This window comes from Schistocerca piceifrons, chromosome 1 (genome assembly GCF_021461385.2).
Source record: "Schistocerca piceifrons isolate TAMUIC-IGC-003096 chromosome 1, iqSchPice1.1, whole genome shotgun sequence".
In the NCBI taxonomy this organism is placed as follows: domain Eukaryota; kingdom Metazoa; phylum Arthropoda; class Insecta; order Orthoptera; family Acrididae; genus Schistocerca; species Schistocerca piceifrons.
This window is the reverse complement of record NC_060138.1, coordinates 804455429-804480852: the sequence shown is the minus strand read 5'-3', so window position 1 is coordinate 804480852 and position 25424 is coordinate 804455429. Positions and strand designations below refer to the sequence as shown.

General features: G+C 36.8%; 1 protein-coding gene across 2 annotated transcripts in view; it reads right to left on the bottom strand.

Moving 5' to 3' along the window:
- LOC124713874 (protein SCAI) overlaps nucleotides 1-23911 on the bottom strand; it is an 85044-nt gene extending 61133 nt beyond the window's left edge. Inside the window, exons 1-8 of one of the 2 annotated variants that reach the window (XM_047242979.1) lie at nucleotides 23380-23911; nucleotides 22749-22844; nucleotides 22585-22671; nucleotides 22398-22496; nucleotides 22209-22323; nucleotides 11645-11802; nucleotides 7085-7178; nucleotides 6866-6985 (exon numbers count right to left, since the gene is read on the bottom strand). In XM_047242979.1, the coding sequence (XP_047098935.1) occupies nucleotides 6866-6985; nucleotides 7085-7178; nucleotides 11645-11802; nucleotides 22209-22323; nucleotides 22398-22496; nucleotides 22585-22671; nucleotides 22749-22844; nucleotides 23380-23510 (900 nt within the window). In that variant the 5' untranslated portion in view covers nucleotides 23511-23911. The remainder of the gene's footprint in view (nucleotides 1-6865; nucleotides 6986-7084; nucleotides 7179-11644; nucleotides 11803-22208; nucleotides 22324-22397; nucleotides 22497-22584; nucleotides 22672-22748; nucleotides 22845-23379) is intronic. The other variant, XM_047242980.1, reaches the window with a different exon arrangement.
- Nucleotides 23912-25424: the final 1513 nt, after the last annotated feature.

Sequence of the window (25424 nt, the reverse complement as noted above, 5' to 3'; positions counted from 1 at the left end):
CCCACTTGCACTTTATGTAATAAAAACCACTGATTTAACTGGAACTGATAACTGTTTGGGAAGAGGGAACGTTTGAATTTCACATGTCATAATCAATGTTTTTGAAAGCCTACAGGTGTCATTCATTATTTATATAATGAAATACTGCACCAGTTACATATATTTTCATACTCAGCATGATGCATTTCGAGAAATTTTTTTTCGTTGTCAAGTGGAAATATGTAAATAAGTATTTTGTATGGTGTTTGAATGTGTGTTATTCTGCGTCTCTTGCACTGTAATCATCTTTTTGAGGTTATCAGATACGGTGCCTCATCAATAATGTAAAAAACCACACACACACACACACACACACACACACACACACACACACACACAAACTATCACTCACATTGTTTGTTTGTGTAACAGCACAAAAAATACATACGTCAATAATGCACTTGACAAATAGAATAAATTCTCGAATCACGTTTTGCTCAGCATGAATAACATACGTAACCAACGCTGTGTTTAAACTAAAAACATTTGAGCAACACAAAGTAAATGACAGTATCAACTAGTGCTTCAAGTGGCCATATGCTGAAACATGCTAAATATGGTTCGACAAAGGTGTCATGAAGATCACAACAATCACGAAATTGCGGTTGCACAGTAGAGACAGTTTGGAAATGGATGTGATTGGTCATGATATCTTCATTCAAACGAACCCAGTTACTCAAATCAGCCACCACACAGCGGGAGATACCGCATGAATTGTTCGAACTGTTACATGTTTACCAGTTCAAATACACTGAGTAGAGTTTGGCTCTGAGCACTATGGGACTTAACATCAATGGTCATCAGTCCCCTAGAACTTAGAACTACTTAAACCTAACTAACCTAAGGACATCACACAACACTCAGTCATCACGAGGCAGAGAAAATCCCTGACCTCGCCGGGAATCGAACCCGGGAACTCGGGCGCGGGAAGCGAGAACGCTACCGCACGACCACGAGCTGCGGACCCACTGAGTAGAGTGCCCTGGTATCAGGAAACTTAACCACGTAATATTTGTAAACACTATTGGATGGCCAACATTGTGCCAGTGTCATTTTTTTCTCCACAAACATTTTTTTGTAATGCATAAATGGCGGGAAAATTATAAATATGTTGAAGCAAAATCAGGTGCAAATTAACATCGTGGGCATAGGAAATTTGACAAGACTGATGAAAAATGTCATAAACGGTGGAAAAATGTTAATTCCAGGAATGTAAAAGTGGGGTTAAATTGTAATTTGTGCGGCCATCTTACAAATATTCTGCTTAAAGCACATTTATGTTTCCTTACTTGCTACCTGTGAAAGACAGACAGCTGGAAATGATGTTTCTATAAAAATGATTAAAGCTGAAGAAAAGGCAATGAAAGTGAAACTCACAAAATTATTTATAGAATGTCTAGGGAGGTAGGCAGTATCCTCAAACTAGAACATTACTGTAATATTTTGCTTCAGAAGAAGGTGACAAACAGGCTATAATAATAATAATAATAATAATAATAATAATAATAATAACAGCTACAGATCTATCAGCCTACTCATCACACAGAGCAACTATGCCTGATGGTATTAGCAATCCAGTGTAGGATGTGGGGGTAAGGAGGTGGTATGGGTGGGGAGGGGGAGTGATAGCAGGTTAAGGGCGGGGGAAGATGTAGTGCTGCTTGTGAGAGCGTGCAGGGACATTGTGGGGCAGGGTAGGGGTACTGCGTGCAGTTGAAAGGTTTGGGTTTGGGGGGGGAGCGGTAACGGAGAGAAGTGGATAAAGATCTGTGCGTGCTTTGGTGGAACAGAAGGTTGTATAATATTGGAGTGGGAGCAGGGGAAGGGATAGGTAGGTGGCAGACAGGGACTAGTCTTCCAAACTTCACAGGCTATGACTTATTAGCCACACTGAATCAACGATCTCGTCTGTGCTCAATACACGGCCACGTGACAGCGCAAAATGTTGTTGCAGCATCTCATGTCCCACATTCTTCAACCCCGACATAAATTATCAATATAAATCTCTCTCTCTTTTGCCTATTTTAACATGCTGTTTCCCGTGCCTTCCTGTGCCACTTGAACTTGTTGAACTTCGACCTTATCACCCCTTCTCTTTCCTTATTCTAGCACACACATACGAATCTCACCTTATCCATTTACAACTGCTGTCCCTTCTCTTGAGACATATCCAGCCACTGATCTGCATCCCACTGTTATGGCCCTTTTATTTATTTTTTTCTTTGATTTCACTGCTCTCATGTCATTTTAGCTAATTTTCACCTTCACTATCAGCCCTATTCCCTCTGGTTTCATCTCCTTTCCCCCATACTTCATACATTCCATTATTTTTGTGATTTTTTCCCGTGTATTTTACTTCATATCGTCTATATCTGTGTTTCAAGAGTTATCTGAGCTGTTGCCACAGTCAGCTGTGACCTGATGAAGGCTAAAGAAGCTGAAATATTAAATACAAAATGTTGCAGGACATCTGGAAAATGTTTCTTTTTTTTCATTGTTACCTGATTCTGTCATACACTGATGGAGAATCAATTTTTTACTCATTTGAATAACACACGTACAACACATTTCCTTTAAAATCCCATAGAAACAAAACTCTTCCACACATCAAGTTTTCATTTGACTTATACTATTGTGCAACATGTTCAAAGAAAATCATTGACATCAAGGCTAGCTTTGTGCTATGCCATGGAATTTTTACTTATCTCTCATAGATTAAATTAGAAATCTCTTACTGCAATAGCTCAGTAGAAATCTGAACACTACTCCTTCCAAATATGAGTCCAGTATCCTAACCACTGTACAACTTTGCTCACAACTGATAACAATAACACAAGAATAATACTACATGACTATGTACAGATACAATGTTTAAGTGTAAGACTGAGTAAAAATGTACAAAAAAAATTTGGAAGTGGGTGATTTATATGGAGAAAAAGTAAAATAGGACTAGAGAAATAAAGCTGACATACTGCTTGTATTAGAATACTTTCTTAAACAGAATATTAATGACAGAACAGAGCATTCAACAATGTGAACATGGCGCTGTTAACATTTACAACAAAGTTTGAAGATCTAGAGACTAGAAAGAAGCAGCTACTACTGTAGTCATTTAAGTTCTATATATAACTCTCAAAAATTTCAGTTTGAGAAATAAGCAGACTGCATGTTCTACATAATCCACCAACATACACAAATAAGAAGTAAAATTGTATTAAAAAGAGGACAATACTAGCAGACATCATGATATTTTTTTGGAAGAAACGCAAATGATATCAGGAGAAATAGCCCATATGGGAAAAGCAAATGCCCCAACAAATGAGGAAAGGGATGTTACACTGCAGAGCAGACTAGAATACAAGATCAATGCAAAACAGCACAAATAAATGCCACAAGAAAGGAAGAAATGTGCCAGCTGAGACAAATAATTTCAAAAGAAACCTCAACTAGGATGAAAATGAATATTTCAAGACCTAAAATGAATAAACTGTCAATGTTTTGACTATAGACAGACAACAAGGTATGTATAACAGTTTAAAGTGTAGGGCAAAAAATAGAAAAATGAAAGTTTGAAAATAAATTTAAGAAAATGTTTGATTTATGAGAAGCACAAAACATGAATAATACAATAAAAAATAAAAATGAATAAAAAACAAGATGAACACAATACGTTATGGAACAGAATTACTCACAAAAGTAATGAAATCAACTGAAGGGCAGTGTTGTGGAGGACTCATACCTTGCTTGAATTATTGAACCAATGTAATAAGAAGACATCAAATAAAGTAAGCCTTTTGTGAAAGCAGAAATATATCTTTCTGATATCATACTGTCTAGTGGATAGCAACAAGCAAGTAATTTTTCAATTATTTCATGGAAGTGTGTGCTTTATACATAAAGAGAATAACATGTCTGAAAAATTACATAATTCCACCAGGCTATGTTTTAAATAACTTTATTTGCATTGCTGGTTTCATTGTCCGTTCTCAAATGCATCTAAAAACATACAACACACAAAAAAATAAAAACGGTCATTAAAAACATGAAAGTCATGTAACTACATTGGATGTAGCATTGAATAAACATAGTAGTTACTTATACTAACAGATGTGGACACACTGCTGTCAGTTCATTAAAAAACCACGGGCTGTGCATTCATGTAAATGTGACAGTCATTTGAACAGGTGCTTGCAGTGTGATTTGTAGTAAATATTACATGGTTCATTTCCCTGATGCCAAGACGGTAGCTGACGACTAGAGTGCACACAAATATGCAATACACGTGATTTTTTAATGAACTGACAATGATGTGGCCACATCTGTTACTAAGGACGGTGTTTGATCTGTGTTGGTATGCACCAGTAGTACCCTCTGACAACAAGAAATCAGAACTGCAGATTTTGGGATGTGGTACAATGGAACTTTATTTTTTACCAGTAAAAAGGTTGTATTCAGGCTTTTAAAATGCACAGAAAAGTGTTGAAATAATAATTTAAGAAGTCTAAATTTCAAAAACACTCCTCCCCTACCTCCTCCTCCAGAAGGTCACAGTACGGGAACCTCTCTTCTTAAAAATCCAGCACTGACAGCAGGTAACTATTATGTTTGTTTAATTCTATATCCAATGTAGTTATACACTGAGATGACAAAGTCACAAGATAGTGAGATGCACATATACAGATGGCAGCAGTATCGCATGCACAAGGTATAAAGGGGAATTGTATTGGTAGGGCTGTGATTTGTACCTATGTGATAAGGTTACTGACGTGATTATGGCCGTACAAAGGGAATTAACATACTCTGAATGTGGAATGGTAATTCAAGCTAGACGCATGGGACATTCAATTTTGGAAATCTTTACGAAATTTAATGTTCAGAGATCCACAGTGTCAAGAGCATGCTGGGAATACCAAATTTCAGGCACTATCTCTCACCATGGACAAAGTACTGGCTGACGGACTTCACTTAACAACCAAAAGCAGTGGCATGTACATAAAGTTGTCAGTGCTAACAAACAAGCAACACTGCATCAAATAATCGCTGAAATCAATGAAGGATGTAGGGCGAACATATACATTACGACAGAGTGGCAAAATTTCACGTTAATAGACTATGGCAGCAAACAATCCATGTGTGTGCCTTTGCCGACAGTACGACACTGCCTGCATCCAGCACCTTTCCTGAGCTTGTGATCATATAGGCTGGACTCTATGCGAATGGTAAACTGTGGCCTGGTCAGATGAGTGCCGATTTCAGTTGGTAAGAGCTGATCATATGGTTGAAGTGTGGCGCAGGCCCCACAAAGCCATGGACCCAAGTTGTCAACAAGGCATCATGAAACCTTGTGGGTGGTGGCTCCATAACGGCCTGGGCTGCGTTACTTGGAACTAACTGGGCCCTCTAGTCTAACTGAACTGATCATTGACTGGAAATTGTTGCGTTCAGCTACCAGGAGCCCATTTGCTGCAATTCATGGACTTCATGTTCCCAAACACATCACTGAGCTATGATTTTTTCGAATATCATTTTGTAGTGAGCGAATCATGAAGGGATTGGAAAAAAAGGAGACATGCTGATTGCAAGTTAGCTGATTGAGAACTGCAGGTAAAAATGTGACTCATTCACATAAAATCTATAAGCAGAGGCCACCAGTCGACCAGCGAAACAGAGCTCAACAGTTCGAGAGTTCCTGCCAGCAGACAAGCCTCACATGACTCATCAGCCAAAAGCAGAAAATTATGTCAGTGGAAAAATCTATTCAATTAAACCTATACACTAAGAAGGAACTGTATTCTTGCTTACAGATACCTCTGGACTGTGGGTAGTTAGTCTGTCATGGCTTACATGTACCTATGACTGATTGTCACTTACAGTGTGACATGTAATGGAATCTGAGGGTTCGATTTTAGCAATAAGAAAGTGGCTCCTTTTGATGATAAGAGTCGAAGTAATAGGCCCGGCAGGCTATTTGTTCTAGCAGTTCTAGTATGTAGTAAGCCTCGTCTATGTTCTAAACTCGTTAAAATTATGACCTGGATACTGTGACCTTCGACATGTTCATGTAAACTTGGGACGAGGCAATATGATCAGACCAAGGTACCAACCCAGAAGCTAGTTTCTCCATTTCTACCTCCCTAGCCAGATACCCGAGTCTTTCTGCACAATATCCAACCACAGACATCTGATAAACCTGAGCTAGACCCTGTCGCCGACTTATTCCCTTGCATGAAGCAGTGCGTGCCAAAGAGTTGGAAGACCTGAAAAATCCCACATCGCTTCCTATTCGACTGAGGGGTTCACATAAGCATATTGTGACCCCCATCATCAGGTTATGACAGTTCTGGACCATTCGAGTACATCTTTTGGCCATCCACATCGCCCAACAAGAATGCCATCGAACATTTATGGGACATAATCAAGGGGTCAGTTTGTGCACGAAGTCCTGTACCAGCAACACTTACACAATTATGGATGGTTATAGAAGCAGCCTGGCTCAAGTAGGGAAATTTCAACGACTTTAAATTGCTGCACTATACCAGGCAAAAGGAGATCCAACATGATATTAGGAGGTATCCCATAACTTTTGTGTATGACTTCCATGTTTTTGCTCTTCTTTTTTATTATTATAGTGTTTTGTATGTTTTTTTGGATGCACACGAAAATGGACAGTGTCTGAAGCTAGCAGTGTAGTAAAGTAATTTAAAATACAGTCTGGTGGAATCGTGTCATTTTTCAAATATATTGAGGCTGTGGGGCCCATCCAGACAAAAATAATAATGTAACTCTAGTCCTAAGTCACACACATTACATGGTAGTTAACACTTACAATGGAAGCCCGCACTGGAGCAGGAGATGCATCATAAATATGGTTGTATTCATCCTGAGGTTCTCTTTCAAGGGTTTGCACCATTCGAAACATATCCATTGTCAGTTCACTAAATTTTACCTGTAGAAGTTAAAAAAGTAGCACAGCACAATAAGTATTTGAAGATTTTTTTTAAACTTTCAGTAATATTTTAGGTTTATACCAATAATATTGTCTGACCTGATCATTGCAGTTGCCAATTATGAGTATTTCTTGAAGAGTGAGGTTCATAATGGGAGACTTCTCAACGGGCGGAGTTGTTAATGGACTGAGTCTAGAAACATGAAATAAAAATTTATACATGTATTTATACAATTCTGTTATGTCTACAGTTAAATATATTCACAGTCTGATCTTGACACCTTGGATTTCAGTATTTGTTTCAGCTGTAAGACCTTCTTGCAAAACATATGTCCATATGTTTCAAGCAATTTGCACCATATCACATTTGTTGCAATTTTTCATTGATCTAAGCTCAGATTTTCAGATTAAACAATCATGTTCAAAAAATACAAGCAGCAACATTGGCAAGATTGAAGTAAAATGCTAGAATACGCTGTACATATACTGAATAGGAGTATACCCGCAGAAAACAGGGGAGTAACATCCTCCTCCTTCAACGCAATATTAGCCGATTAATAAAACTGTAATGGCTATGAAGCAAATAATTTTAACTTTATAATCATAACGTATCGAAATACTGTCTGCAATTACTTTAAAAATATTCATTCCAATATAATACACTGTCCTCTCTCTCTCTCTCTCTCTTTTTGTTTTTTACAGAGATACACTATTTTTCTGACTAAGGGCAGGAAGAGAGTATCAACCTCTTTCATGACTTTACAAGGGAGAAGAAATGTATGTGTTAAAATGTTCCATTGTGAACAATGTCATTAGAGATGGAGGATGAACTCAAAATGTGGAAGAAAATTGCCCGTTTTCTCTATAGAAAAATCATCTAGACATTGGACTTAAGCGAATTAGGAAATCACAGGAAACTTATATGTTGACAACCAAATGGGGGAACTGAACCAAACCTCCAGAGTTTGAGTTTCAATGCCTTAACTACTATGCAAGCTGGCTCAATATACAGCTTTGCAGACAGTAACAAAACAAAAATCATAATCATCTCCACATAAAAGTGTTCCGTATGGTAACTTTAGTTTGGTGCTTATCTTCAGTATCCATGCAAACTAGCCAAATATTATAAATGATGGCATCAGACAGTGACTTTATATGAGAGGAAAACACTGACGCCAAATTTATAACAGATGTCAAGACAAACTTTCTGTCAAAGAGTTCACAATTCAATGCAATACCAAGGAACTATGTTTTCTAGCTGTAAAACTAGCTCACACATACTCTTGCAAAGCTGTCTTGCACACTATGCTGTCAACATAACATGAGACAACTGAACACATCATCAAAACTTGAAGGTTCATATATACTAGTTAAATGAGAAATGTAGTTTACAGTCATGTGATCCTTAGGTGGTGATAAATGCTGAACAGTATCTACAAGACATCTGTAAAAGGCAGGGAGGATACAGTTCTTGTGTCCCAGTGACATTAAGATCAAAGACAGCAGTAGCTTGGTCAGAAAAAGGATGCAGAGATGAACTGACCATTGACTTCATGCAGGAACCATCACAACATTCATCTACAGTGACCTCAAGAGCATGTCTTAATAACTGCACCACTCAGCTTGGCTACACAGACATGAAACCTGCACTTCTCAACAAAAAGTCCAGCACCTTACTCACCCAATCACTTCAGTTGGTGGGACACCAGTGAGAAAATACTCCTAACATATATGTATTGTCCATGCGGCGACAAAATTCAAGTTCTATAGAAAGTCTACATTCATTTTACATTAAGACATAAACATATGAATTATGCCAGAAATTGGTGGTAGGTTCTCAAACATCCAGTCAGTTACAGACACTTTTGTAGAAAATAGTATGAAACCTAGGCATATAATTTCATATACAAGAGGAAATAACTCAGATCTTTGAACATTATGCACTGAAGAGCAAAAGAAACTGGTACACCTCCCTGATATTGTGCAGTCCCCTAAGAGCATGCAGAAGAGCCGGAACACAACATGGCATGGACTCGACTAATGCCTGAAATAGTGCTGGAGGGAACTGACACCAAGATTCCTGCAGAACTGTCCATTAATCTGTAAGAGTACAAGAAGGTGGTGGTCTCTCCTGAACAGCAAACTGCAAGGCATCCCAGATATGCTCAATAACATTCATTTCTGGGGAGTCTGCTAGCCAGCGGAAGTGTTCCTGGAGCCACTCTGTAGTAATTCTGGTCATGAGGGTTGTCGCACTGTCCTGCTGGAATTGCCCAAGTCTGTCGGAATGGACATGAATGGATGCAGGTGATCAGACAGAATGCTTATGTATGTGTCACCTGCCAGAGCCATATCTAGCCATATCAGGGGTCCCATATCATTCCAACTGCACATGTTCCACATCATTACAGAGCCTCCACCGGCTTAAACAGTCCCCTGCTGACATGCAGGGTCGATGGAGTAATGAGATTGTCTCCATACCCATACAAGTCCACCTGCTCGATACAATTTTAAACGAGACTTGTCCGATCAGGCAACAAGTTTCCAGTCATCAAGAGTCCATTGTCGGTGTAGAGAGGCCCAGGCAAAGTGTAAAGTTTCATGTCATGCAGCGATCAAGGGCACATGAATGGGCCTTCAGTTCCAAAAGCCCATATTGATGATGTTTGGTTGAACGGTTTGCATGCGGACACTTGTTAATGGCCCACTATTGAAATCTGCAGCAATTTGCGGAAGGGTGTCATGCTGAATGATTCTCTTCAGTCATCATTGCTCCTGTTCTTGCGGGATCTTTTTTCAGCCACAGTGACGTTGTGGATTTGATGTTTTACTGGATTCCTGATATTCAAGATACACTTGTGAAATGATCGTATGGGGAAATCCCCACTTCATCACTATCTCAGAGATGTTGTGTCCTATCGTTCATGCACCATCTCCAATACCATGTTTGAACTCACGTAAGTCTTTATAACCTGCCATTGCAGCAGCAGTTACCAATCTAACAACTGCACCAGACACTTGTTGTCTTATATATGTGTTGCTGACCAAAGCACGTATTCTGCCTACACCAGCTTCTTTGGCACTTCAGTGTCGTTAAGTGATAACAAAGAACTACAATAATAGTTTAGGAAGAAACCTATATTACTAAGCAACTGTCTCAGAACACAATACTAGTTGCAGGTTGTCTGTCTAACTGCTTCCTTGGGCAACAAAAATTTGATTTCCAATATTTTACATAATTACTGACAGAATTTAAAATGCTGTCATAATCTACTCATAATGTGGATACCACATTATGAGTAGATTATGTTAAAAGGTTAATCAAGTAAGACAAGAATTACAGTCAGAAACTGAGTCTTTGTCCTGAGGCAGCCTAACTGATGGCATACAAATATCTGGACTTAGCAGCCAGTATTTGTGAATGAGAGCACTTATAAACTTGAAACAAACTTTGCACATAACTGCAAATTTTCCAGAAACTTTTTCGAGCTGAAACTCCCCCCCCCCCCCCCCCCCCCAAGAAAACTGATGGGAAAAAAAGTTTATCCCTTACCACATTTTCATTTTCACTGTTCACGCAGTAAAACTTCAGCATCAAATACAGCGTTTTAATTTATTACTTCTTTACTACCAACTCTATTCAGAACACAGTTTGCAGATGGTATTCACAAGTACCACTTCATGTGGCTGCAATATTACATTATTGTACAACACATACACTACGTGATCAAGTATCCAGACACCCACAAAAACATACATTTTTCATATTAGGTGCATTGCGCTGCTACCTACTGCCAGGTACTCCATATCAGCTACCTTAGTAGACGTTAGACATTGTGAGAGAGCAGAATGGAGTGCTCCGCAGAATTCACAGACTCCGAACACGGTTAGATGATTGTGTGTCACTTGTGTCATATGTCTGTACACGAGATTTCTACACTGCTAAACATCCCTAGGTCCACTGTTTCCAATGTGATAGTGGAGTGGAAACATGAAGGGACACGTACAGCACGAAAGCATACAGGTTGATCTCACCTGTTGATTACAGAGACCACCGACAGTTGAAGAGGGCCATAATGTGTAATAGGCAGATATCTATCCAGACCATTACACAGGAATTCCAAACTATATCAGAATTCTCTGCAAGTACTATGACAGTTAGGTGGGAGGTGAGAAAACTTGGATTTAATGGTCGAGTGGTTGCTCATAAGCCACACATCATGCCACTAAATGCCACACGATGCCTTGCTTGGTGTAAGGAGCGTAAACATTGGATGATTGAATACAAGGAAAGCATTGTGTGGAGTGACAAATCACGGTACACAATGTGGCGATCCGAAAGCAGGGTGTGGGTATGGCGAATGCCCGAACAAAAATGTTTGAATTTTTAAGAAAGCAGCAGACTAGTAATCCTACATATTGGGGCTATATGCTAATAATAAAACCAGAATAAATTATTTGGAAAAGATCTTAGAAAGAGATTTTACATTACATTAAATGTGTGTGGACCAAATCAGTAATTAATGTTTATTTTAATAATACATAATGTTCTAAAAGGCACAACTAATTTATCCTCCTTTATAACTAGGCCTATCTACACAAATAACTAATTACTTAAGGTTTGTAATATATCAATAGATATCCTTTTACTTTTCATACCTGTGGGAAAGCACAATGGTATTTGAATCTGCATGCAAAACACTGACAACACCATCAGCTTTAATAAATGACTTTATTTCTTCTAAGACAAGAGACCACTCTAACTGATCATCAGGTTCGTAGGTGCTTGTATAATCTATAATTTGTTTGTCTAATTCCTGCAAAAAGAAAAAAAACATACATTACTTTATTGAATAAGGTGTGAAAGTGCTACACATGTAATTCAGTAATCAATGGTCTGTTGCAGTTAAAATCTTTTTCTCAGCGCATCTTATAACTATGAACAGAACAGAACATCCACTCAATATGATGTGATAGGCTAAGTCATGAAATTAGAAAACAACATAAAACATATGCCAGATAAAATGAACAAAATATGGCAAATACCTTCTGTTGTGAAATTAGATCATCCATGTTCCTGTAAAAAGTTTCGGTATGAATCAAACAACATAAATTCCCGAATTTCATGCGACCCCTTCTCCTCAAAGACACCTATTAAAATTCATAACAGTTACAATGACGGAATGAAATGTGAAAACGAGAACGTAAATATGTCATATATCCTTTGCATGTTACAAATACAGATGTGCTTTCAGACATGCAAATTTGAATGACAAAACAGCATATGGCAGAGATCAGATTACTAGTCACTGGCCTTTTTCTATATAAATTTACTTGGTTGGGAAAATGGATCAGATGGAACAACAAAGCAAGTATGTACTAGATGTGATGAGCAACTGAAATATATTTTTGGAAAATTTGTAGTGTAACAGGACATTTTGGATCAATGTTCTGCTGTACGAAGAATTGCCGTATCAGCTAAAGATGTTCACAAAGTTTAAGTAAAGTAGCAAGGTCAAATATCAACACACCTACTGTGTGCACCATATCTGCTCCTACAGGCTGGGCAAACGAGGAAAGAAGTAGGCATAGTGCGTAGAAGACAGCAGAATGCTGTCTATGGACCCATAAGATGCACTCAGAATAAACGGGATTATGGAATCTCTTAGGAGAAAAACAAATTATGTTTTTTGATTTTAACATAGGAAACCTTCTGCATTACTGTTAGATCAGCGGTGCTCTTCTTTGAGTTCTCATAAAGAAGAAGCTAATTTACGTCATGTTAACGGAGTGAACTGGAAATGCCTTTATGCAATAAACATTTGGAAATGGGCGGTTGAAATTGAAGATGTGTGTTCAGTCATCATTTGATAATTTGGTATAAGTCATTAGTCGGAAAGCTTTAGCAATTTCTTGCAGCGGAGAAGACACTTTGGAGAAGTCCACACAGGTGTGGCACAGCACAGTTGGTCCACAAAGTTCTGCGTGGCAACCAGAATTACATACAAGTCAGATTCATCAAAATAGAAGTAATCCTTTAACAGAATATTGTGATGCATTGTGTATGATGCAAGTGAACTAGTACCAAGTGATACAAAAGCAAACTTAACCAACTAACACAACCAAAACAAAAATGGATATATTATTTATTTTTTTGTCATATATGACAACCATGTCCTTGAGGAAAAATTGCAAAAGAAGAGCATTAACGACAGAATTTGCCAAATAAACAAAGAGCATGTATACCAAGAAGATAGAGTTGCTATGGGCAACAAACAACAAGTGATGCAGAACTAAGCAGTTAAATGCGAATTTAAATTGAAAATTGCTTGCCAATATCAGCAACACAACAGTGTCATCCGACACGAAAAAGATCAATGACTAAGAAGAATTTTGATGGAGAGACACAGAAATCGTGGGTGCTGCGGCATGCTACAGATGCATCTCAATACAACAACCTGGGGCAATCTTTGACTGCTGGCGGCACATAGCCACCTAGTTGCAGCCTATGAGCACCAACGGCACACCACCATCAGCTGGCAGAAGCAGCCACCATTTGATGAGATACTAAATGCAGTGAATTTTGTCATACTGTCTGTGTTCAACAGAAATGAATGAAATATTTAAGTCACTAAAGCAACAATTAGCCGATAATAATAAACAGTTAATGGAAAGCATTAATCAAAAATTAGAAGAAACTAGTACTCACATAACAACAGATTTAAATGATATATTGAAAGAATATAATGACAATAATAAAAAACTGTTTGCCACTTTAAACCCTAAATTTGACACTTCAAGCACAAATTTCGAAATGTTATCTTCAACCTTACTATCTTTGACCTTACAGAGCTCAGAGGAAAAATACTACAACAGAAGAAATTGCATGTTAAGTTTCATGCAAAACAAGATATCATGTAAAAAACTATTACTAGTAAGGTAACTAAAGCAATAAAAGAGGACTTCACAGTTCTAATAACAGAGCAGGCAACAAAGTTAACAGATATTGACACAAATGTTATCAGTTTCACAGAAAACATACCCGATACAGTACATCAAGTAGTCCTGTTGTCTCTGCTATACTCCATGTCTTCCATGTTAAAATATTTCCATCTGGAAAGGCTTCAAGGCTACCATAGTCTGCATGGTTGCCCCATACGACAGCAAGAGTAAGCCATGTACTACCTCTGAAAACTGCTTGTACATCATATGTGAAGTTCAAATGGAGTCCACGAAACACATTTGGACCTCCAATTAACTGTTGTTTATTAAACTGTCCAGCCAAATCAATGTCAATAGCTTTCAAACTGCGATACACAGGAAAGCTGTGCCGCCAGTGACGACGCCATGCACGTCGCCAAGGCATTGCTGTGGCACGTTAACACGTTAACAGCAATGCCTCAGCGACGTGCATGGCGTCGTCGCTGGTGGCGCAGGTTTCCTGTGTATTGCAGTTTGAAAGCTATTGACATTGATTTGGCTGGACAGTTTAATAAACAACAGTTAATTGGAGGTCCAAATGTGTTTCGTGGACTCCATTTGAACTTCACATGTGATGTACAAGCAGTTTTCGGAGGTAGTACATGGCTTACTCTTGCTGTCGTATGGGGCAACCATGCAGACTATGGTGGCCTTGAAGCCTTTCCAGATGGAAATATTTTAACATGGAAGACATGGAGTATAGCAGAGACAACAGGACTTTTGGCTAAGCAGCCTTATGGTACAGTTGTTCCTAGTATGCCATTTACTTTGAGTAGCCGAAGGAAGAAGAAATTGAATGCCGATGAGTATATTTTTTTATGGTGCAAGATTGGTAATGGAAATTGTAAAACAAAGATCAATGGTGATTGTATGTTGTATTACAGACAATAAAGATTGTCCTACCCGAGAACCATCCTTATCTATCCCGTGAGATTTTTTTTTTTTAAAAAGACTAAAAATAATGTTCACTTATAAGCTGGTCTTTAGGCCGCTCTTGGGCCTCGCTTCAACCAATATTTTCGTAATGGTAGAGATGAGTTTGACGAAGTACAACTTGAAATTTCCATTATGAATATATGGGTAGACTCTTTAGAGCATAACAAGCTCTTAAATAATGAAGATATATTTAAATCTTTAGAAACCAAACTTCATAATTTTGTAGAAGATACTATCAGTTTATAGAATAGCTCCACCACCTTTGAGGGTAATACTACAGATTGCCAAGAAGAATTACAAAAACTTTGGAGTGCAATTACAGACACTCACAATAGCTTACAAACCGAGTAAATTGGAAATTGTGTAAGTTTACCTGTGGCGATGGTAGAAGATTTGGAATTGAGCAATAGCTTAAATAGGGCAAAACAGTTTTCCAACTATAAGCTGGAGGTGGAAGTTCACCCAATCTATTTCTTAAAAGTATTTAACAGATCATTACCCAGTAAGTGGAGTGATCACAAGAAGACAGATTTTGCATTAGGATATTCATCTGGAGATGTCACAGAATGGGGTAATGCTCATTCTGAAGATTTAAACCATGGGAGGAGTTAAAGAAGTTTAAGAGGAAATACTGATCTACAGTGCCCAAGACAAGCTAACATTACAGCTTTTAGATACGAAGTATTAAAATAGTTCGTGGGACACTTACAAGAAGTATACTGAATGGCATTTAACTAAAGCAAAGTATTTACGTGATGTATTGGACGAAACTCACTAACTGAGTGAGTGTTGATACACAGGCTACCACAATATATCAGAAAAGAAAAAGAAATGTGGTGTAGAGGATGGTCAAACGTAGGAGACCTAGTATCCTTTGTTGAAGGACTAGACACAATAAACATAGAGAACAAAACACAGTAAGACTAGGAGAGAAACAGTAATAACAGAAATGGGACACCTTTTCAAAGTTCAGGTACATTTAATAAAAATAGGAATATAATTACTGTAGGTTACATGGTAACAATACAAGCAAATTAAAATCAAATGAAAATAACAAAATTAAATCTCAAATGTTTGTACCTCAAAGTAACCTGACTTGCATCATGTGTGGAGGTTATAAATACTAACGAAGATATGATGCAAAGTAACAATCCAGTGATTATCCAGAAAAATGGAGAGAATCCTGGGTCCAGGGCCAAGATGTGACTGAACACTATGCAGGTCATGTGTAGAAAAATACATAGTTTCAGCTAACGAATATCGCCATGAAATGGGTATCATAGGAGGAACTCCATAATGATGAGAAAATGTTTAAGCCTAGAGTATATGGAGTTTTGTGTGGCAATAATCTAGAGATATATGTAGATTCTGGTAGCAAAATTTCTTTAATATCTGAAGAGTTGTTTACAGCATGCAAAATGAAGGAAATATTACCAATATTAGTTAAGTTCTATCAGACCAAACTGCTGAGGTCATTGTTCCCTAACTGTAGTGTATGTAGTCAGAATATCCGGATATAAAGGTAAGGTAATTAAACTAGAAACAAGAATCCCAATGCAAACTGGACCTCTTTCTTTCACCCAAACTTTATTAGTAGTGCCTAACACAAATATGCAAGTATTGCTACATTTAGATTGGTTACTGAAACATCATGTAATACTTGATTTTTTCCAATAGAACTTTAAGATATAGAAATCTTTCATTCAAATAAAATACAGATACTAACTAGTGCTAACATATCAGTGGAACAAAATAATGAAGAAGTTCAGGATCAATCCAGACAAGATATTTGCATAAAAGTGTTCCAATCAAATTTATTGACAGATATGTAGAAACAAGAGCTGTATGGCCCAGTTGTGTTTGCAACACCAACACACAACAAAGCTTAGTATTAGTGCCTATAACAATCCTCTGTCAGTAGTAAAGAAAAACTACTGGCAGTGTCCATCTTGTTCTAAATGCAAGGACTTCAATAGATAAATTTGCAAAGATGAGTATTTTATCTTGATCGATTCAACATCTGGTTACAGGCAAAAAAAATTAAGTGAGGAATCTAAACAATACACCACATTTTTAAACAATTGAAGAGTGTATCAATTTCAAGTGCTCCCATTCGGAAAGAATATTTCAGTATCCGTTTTTATAAGAGCACTAGATCAAGCATTAGGGAGAATTGCTTCAGGGACTCCTAGTACGAGTTGATAATATCCTTTTGATTTCAGCCAGTTGGAAAGAATACTGTAAGCTTTTGATTAAAACCCTAAACAAGTTTAGAGAAACGGTTATCACTATCAGAATACTTAAGTCACATTTTGATAGAGAAGAGTTGAAGTATCTAGGACGTCTTGTACAAGTGAACGACAGTAAACCTGACGCTGAAAGAATTAGAGCAATCAAGGAGTGTCCAGAACTACGAAACATGAAACAGTTATGTTGATTTCTCATGACACAAAGGACATGGATAAATGACACAATTTGGTCCAGTCACATTTTTGAGAGGAGTTAGGGCAACATCAATGAAATAATGTATGACTCACTAAATGACCCACATAAATTATGATAAAAGAATCCAGTGGGTTAAATTAGGATGTATTATTGATGCACGTCAAAAATACTTGTATGAGAGAAATACGAATGAAAATAGTTATTGATACTACAGGGCAAGGATAATGAGTAGGACAAAGATTACACAGAGAGACCAGAAAGAAGGTGCTGAAATCATAACTGAGTAAAATTTGAGGAAAATTAGTAACAATTCCCTTCATTCCTGGCCAATAAAGCTGTTAAGGATGCTGACCAATACTGACTGCGAAAAGTAAGGTAGACAATTGAATCTCCTTGATTTTTTGTGGAAATGTTTAAATGTCTGATAGCAATCTTACATCCAAAGAATATCTTAAATCACTTCATCCATTATAAATAAATAATAAAATGAATATTTCACTTACACATACCACCTGCATTCAGCACTGCAAGCAATTTGTAGCTATAAACCATCTGTATTCCCTGAAAATTGTTCCTAAAATATATGCCTGGATGACCTATAGCTCAGAACTGTAAACACCTAAACACAGTTATCAATTACTTTTCTAAATGTATAATTCATGCAAAGAACAGTTTTGTAAACAAGTCCAAATATAAAGAAGGAAAGAAGTCCGGTTCCATCTCAAGTCAGAAAGGGTATGGCAGGTGACTAAATTTTCTTTTTATTTATTTGTTTTTGTGAAATTTTAAGTTCAAAGCCTAAAATAAAGAAGAGTTTCACACCCACAGTTTCAGGCAATGGAAAGACCAGGATTGAATAATATGAAAAGGATAAACTGCCTCCTCTATGTTTGAAGATGTTTACAAATTACACTTTATCAGCTTTTTATTCAACAGTTTCATAACTGACAAACAGGTGGTGCTGAAACTTCTTTTGAAATGGTTTTCATATCTGTCAACAATACTTTCAATATTCTTGTTTGTTGCAGACAATGCTCAGTCAGTCATATTTCTTAGCTTTATTTGTGTTAATTACAAAATGGAGACATGTAGTGTTGGTTTGTAAAATAATGATCCTGCATGTGATACCAACAACAGAAACTGTAAGATGTAGGTATGCATCCAATGCTCTGGCAAGGACATTGCACAAGAATCCATTGAGCAGAAATTGGAGGTAGATATGAAACATGGTGATGATATCAACAGCTTCTGTAAGTCGATGCATACCACAGAACCACCATAATCACACTCCAGCTGTCTGTGAGTGAATTCTGTGAAAATCCAGCCGAGATGGCTGATGACCTGCAGCAGTATACCATTACATATCAAAAGTATAATCTCCATCTCCATACCTACAATATGGCAAGGAAAATTTGGACCATTCTGAAATCCTAGTTTTGCAGTTTCTTGATACAACATGAGGTACAGGGCCATCAATGGGATAATTCTCAGTCAACCTTGCATTCATTCGTAGTACACTACAAATACAACAGTTTTGTAAAATCACTGAGCATATGCTGCATATCTGATCACATGCAGCACAATGCCACAGCTGTGCATATTTTCCTGAGACATTCTGTCAACAATATCAAACTGCAGCTAGCAGATGGGTGGATTAAAAAAATTATATAGTTCAGTGATGGTGCTGCATAAGTGTACAAAATTAAGAACTTCACAAACCTAACTTATCATCAAGAAGATTTTGGGATTGCTGCAGAACATCACTTTTTTGCTTCATGCTATGGGAAGAGCCCCTGAGACGGTACTGGTGGAAATGTAAAATGCTTTGCCAGAAGAGCCAGCTGTAAGCTACATCACCATCCAATTACATTTTGACACCTGAAGAATACAAAACATTATCACATCCTTTGCTTCTTCTCAGGAGATCAAATCTTACAAAGATTTTTTGGAACACAGGTACAGCAAAGTTACAGCAGTGCAAGGAACACCTTGCATCTTGTGAAAATGCTTCGTTGGTACAACTGCAGGTGGGGCAGTACGTGACTTTCAGATATGACAAAAATTAGTACAAAGGACAGACTTCCCAGATATTACACGAACTTAAAAGACATTGTGATTAACTGCATGTCTCCTGCGGAATCACAATTCCTTTAATGGACTAATAGGAAAGATGCAATTTGGGTTCCCTTCTCCAATTTATATTAAGTAATACGGAAGTCCCATCATTACAAAGCCATGGTACACAGTTGTATAAACTCAACAATAAATACTACGAAAAGATATGATCTCTTACCTCTAAGTGAACTTATTTTGTTTTTGTATCAAGATATCAACTAAAACAATGTTACATGCAAGGTGAAAGAGTTTTTAAAACAGTTTCCTTCTTTATATTTGAATTTGTTTATGAAAGTATTCTTTGTAGAATTTTGATATCTTTCTGTATTCTGGCAGGTCTGTAAAAAACTTGCAGTCTCTCACTACTGCTTGCATCTTGTTATCTTTTTAATTTACACTACTAACAGAATAAGGATATACCTTCACATTTGTGCATCCAAGCTGCCTTTTGCAATCCTTTACACTGAAAAGATATTTAACAGTGAAATACAACATATACATTAAAAATGGGTTAATAGCTGTTTTCAGGTCTCATATGTTTATAATCCTGACCTACAGGACAACCACATATATTTTAGGAACAATTTTTCAAGGAATACACACGATTTTTAATTACCAGTTCCCTGTAGTACTGAGTTGGATGGTATGTGCAAGTGGCATTTCCATTTTACTCTTTTCCAATGGATAAAGCAAGCTAGGATATTCTTCTTTGGGTCTAAGATTGCTATCAGATATGTAAACATTTCAGCAAAAAAGCAAGTTGAGACTGATTTGTCTATGTAACCCTAGCCCCCTCCCCTCTCCTAGGACTTCAAAGGCTGTCAAATTTGATTTTTTTCAGATGGAGTCATCTTTTAGTGAAGGTACGAACTATTAATTTCAATGCCACATGCTTTTCATTACTACTATTATTAAATACTATGACTAAAGAGTTACAGTGCATAAGCTGAGGTCTGGACTGTTTCCTTGTACATGCTTACAGTTTTATTAAAAAAAAAAGGGTAATAATAATTTGAAGCGCACCCTGAAAAAAGTGCATGTTTCATAGACAATCTGAATGATGTATCCTACTTTTTATACATTATATCACCCTTAGTGGCCTATGCACTTGATGCAAAAAAAACTGAGGTCTGTATGTCAACTCATTACTATGTAGTAGTTCTCTGAAAGTAAGGAAATTGGTGCCAGATTCATGACTGGGTACACACCCTTGAACCTTCAAATCTGAATTTCTCAAAAAGATTAGAGTTAGGACAGTGCTATTTGGCAGTTTTACTTTTAGGATATATAGTTATCCATGTACCAAATATGACTGAATTCTGAAATGATCACCTTAGGAACCACTAAAATGTCTAATAGTTTATATGGAATGCTCCTTTACGTTATTTGTCACAACTTTTAATGTAACTTAGCACTACTGTAGAGAGTGATTCACACTATAAGACAACAAGAAGACTTTCCATAATCAGCAGATAGCCTTTCTTAATTACTGTCTGTGAACTAAAGTAACCAACTTAAAATTGACGTAAATACTACTGTATTTGCATGTGTGTTTCAGCTGTAGATGTTGGTTGTATGTTTTGTTTATGGTAAGTCATTGCTTACTGTTACTGGTAGCTTAGATTGTGAGGTTTATTAGAGGAGGTGGAGGAGATTAATGTTTAACATTCCATTGGCAATGAGATCATTAGAAATGGAGAAGAGGCTCTGATTGGGGAATTATGGGGAAGGAAATCGGCTATGACCTGTCAAAGGAACCATCCCAGCATTTGCCTGAAGCGATTTAGGGAAATCACAGAAGACCTAAATCAGGATGGTCAGAAATGGGTTTGAACCGTTGTCCTCCCGAATACGAGTAAAGCGTGCCACCTTGCTCAGTAAGTTTATTAGGCCCTTATCCAGTGTTTTGAACTGCATTGTAAACTAAACCTATAAAGTATATGGATTTTTATGAGTTAGCAGTGACAGAATGTAGTGTACCTCAAAGTCTAATCTAGGTTGAAAGGTGATAGTCTAGTTGTGAACTGGTAAGGGGTATGAATGTCTATGGAAATCTTCATTTTACTTTAAATATAAATTGTGCTTACCATAGTTACATTTATAGTACTGATGAAAACCATTACTTTCCCGTCTTTGGCCTGATATTCTTAATAATTCTGAACATATTAATTTTATTCTGCTAAATGTTTTGATTGTTAGTGATGTCAAGAGTTGTTTGTTTGTGAAGCCTTTTATTTCCTCAATGATACGTATACAGTTGGCCTAAAGTTACAGTATTGCATTGGTAACAAATCCTCTACCATGACAACCAAAACAAGTTACCATTAAGTAGGCCACATAGCCTACAAAGAGCAGGTCTATGAGAGAAAGCTACATTAGCTGCCAATAGTAAATCTAAAACTACAGGGGATAGAGTTCAAAGTATCTGCATTTGAACCCTAGAAACTTACTGACACATATGCTTGTTAGTATACACTACAGGCAAATGAAACAAACACACTAGTGAAATTTATCAGCTGAATAATGGAAATGAACATGGAACCTTTGAGATGCTCATGTACAGCTACTTAAAATTCAATACCCTTCATTTATATCATATAACTAAGTTTTCTTTAATGTGAATGGTGTAACAACAGCGATTAGGTTATACTAGTAAGCACTATTAAATTCAAATTACTGACTACTACATTTCAATGAGTTCTGTATACAACTACAATCTGAATTCTAAGGAGTCTAAAACACTCACCATTACCAAATCTCTCACTAATTTCATCTTTTTGAGCAAGAGACAAACCACAATAAATCGTGCATAATACCTTAGCTTCTTTACCATCAAATCAGACCTGCAACATAGCACATCACTTACAATAATAAAAAATAAATAATTGTTTTACTCCAGATCATTCATGAGCATGCAAAAATACTTGGTAACTACCTATCTTCCTTAGAAGCTCTTGAGTAATAAGCTCTACCTCGTATTGCTGCATAAAATGAATATGCTTCATTCAAGTAATTTGTTTCACTTGTACGTAAACTGTTGACAAAGAAATACGCTTTAGAAAAAAAGCAACAAATTCAGCTCTGGACATTGTTTATACAAAAAGAGCAGAACAATCACTTACTAATAATGATAATATAATTGTCCTATTTTGGAAGCAATTTCCCCTATTTGCCATCTTTTTAAACCATATTTTGTATCTAGAATTTGCCTGCGAAAAAGACCATACAATATTAGGATTTACGCATAAAGAAAAACATGAAAAGTCAAGAACTTCACATTTTATACCTATGCTGTTGTTGGAATTTCCACAGCTTTGTATAAATGTCAAATGTTCTTCCAAAGTATGCCTGCCATTGTTTATGACCATACTGGGGCAAATCTCTGAAAAACACAAAAACTGAGATGATCATCTGTTTCTAATTATAATACCACAATATGTACCAGAGGAAAGTGTTAGCAAAATGCATATCAAACTAAGTACCACCATGCACAATGGAAACATTTGTCAATTTAATAGTTTTCAAATTAATTTAAAGCAATAAAAATGTGGACATTAACCACACAGATCATTTAACCTGTCCCACAAAATAATGCTAAATTTTCATGGGCTGTATACTTTCAGAAATAATTAATCTGCAACATACTGTTTACTTAACAAAGCTTCTGACATGTGCACATGACAAAGAAGGCACAGTGCAGTTGCAAATGGAGCAGTTGCAGGCTCTAGGGGTGTGAGACAATACTTGGGATTGATTTGTCGTCTGATGACTTAAATTCCACATGTAGTATTCTCAAGTATGCAAAACTTTCAAATGTATAGAAATTTGAGTGTACTGTGAATGAAACAATTAGGTGTGTAGAACTATACTTAACATATATTAGCTGTGTACAAGTTATTAAAATGTTCGTACTTTACCTAAGGCCGTTAAACAGTTGTTTGGATTTTTCTAATAAATGACAAAATTCTATTACTATCTTCTTTTCGTGGTCATCCAACCCTGCCATAACGACCATCTCTCTCTCCCTATTGCTGACTGCCGACGACATAGGGTGGTTTTGGGCATCAGCGTTGCCAAAACATACAAATCGACTATGTGCTCTGGCGTCAACGACTATTCTGTGCTGCCTGTCATATGTCGAATTTAATTCAACGTGCAGCTTAAACTCATAAAATCTAATTCACGGCATCAATATGGAACAGTTACTTGAGAAGCTATATGAGGAAACAGAAACATTGCTCATTGCTTTGCAGTATCATATTCTGATGTCGAAAAAGTAACCGTAACCATCCATAGTGCTATATTGGACGAAATGTATACACAATGAATCTTCTGAATGTATAGTCTGTGTGTTTATTTATGTCACAATGCAAATATTGACATCACTTTAACTTTACAGACTACCGGCGACAGGATCGTTTGGGGGAAATGTCTGTAGCGATAATTTACCGCGAGATGTCACTTGAGTACTCTGACATAAGGTTGTATTCAAAGATGTTCAATAAAGTGTACGGATATTAAATTCTTTGCATCATCGCCAGATAACATACACCCAAGGATCATACGCGCATCAGTTTTGAGGCAATTCAATAAATACAGAGCTGTAATACGGAGTTAAATATATGCAGGGAATGGGATATCACATAAAGATTTTAATGAAGGATGTCATGTAGGAAGCTAGACGATTCATCAGTAAACAATCAACTTGCCAATGCAAAATGATAAAGAAACAGTACCGTAGCGCTTATTGGCACATACAAATCTGAACAATACCTTTTTCCAGTCATCGAATATGAAACAACGTAACTGCAAAGTAAGTAAGATTTCAGTAAATTACGCTATCTCCTCAATTTCAACGTCAACAACTTCATATATTACTTATTATAATGCAATTTATTGAATTTATGGAATTGCCTACAACTGGTATCGATATTATCTTCCTGACTGACAGGATAATGAATCTAGAGAAAATTTTTATGATTATAGTAAAGTTAAAATAAAAATCTAAAATGAGACTGCTTATTATCCATCACATTATTGTTGGTTATTTTGTTTATTTTGATTATTTCTGAATGATTCACCATACCATTTCTCAGCATCAGAGGAAGTGTTTGTAAATGGAACTAGCCCATTACTGCAGAACAATGTGCAGCTGATGTACAGTAGAATAAAAATTGGAAGAAAAGTAGTAACTGTCTTAAAGGTCTCCACTGGCAAGTTTTGATTCTTTGTTGTGCTGTCTGTCAGACAGAGGGAATCAAACTATTGTTTGAGGGGATTTCAATGTAGATTTTCTGAAAGAGTCTGATAGAAAGCATGGGATTGAAGTATTACTTGTTTCGTTCAATTTGACAGTATTTACAGATTTTCCTACTTGGTAGTAGAGAAACACAGCACACTGACAGATAATGTTTATAGACAAACACAATCATAAAATTCATTGTGGGCTACTGTTTTAAAATGCTTTCATTAAGTCTATATTTGTTTTATTGTTTTCATTTATCCACTAGGCCAAAAGCTTTGATCAGCCTTATATGCTGGGATGAAGAATGGAATAGAATTAAATTGAACTGAATAGAACACAACATTTATTCGCCTTTAGATACATTTACATTCAGTCTGTGTTATCATATACAGTTTATGTGCATCTATGGTTACAACAGTTCAATATATTTGAACGCCTACTTGTCTAATTAAGCTACAATTATGTTACCAGGAAGGGACTTTCCCAAGCTACTACATTAGTAATGATCATTGTCACATATGTTGATTATTGTTTGCAAATCTAATGCAGTGTACCACAATGCATCAATGTAACACTTTAACACATTGTGGATGGAATCCAAGTTGGACCTGGGAAATGAGAGATAGTCAAGGCAACAACATGTGAGTGTTTCAGCAGTTCTTGGAACAAGCAAACTTAGTGGGTGACATTTTGCCAAAAACGTACCACTTACTGAGA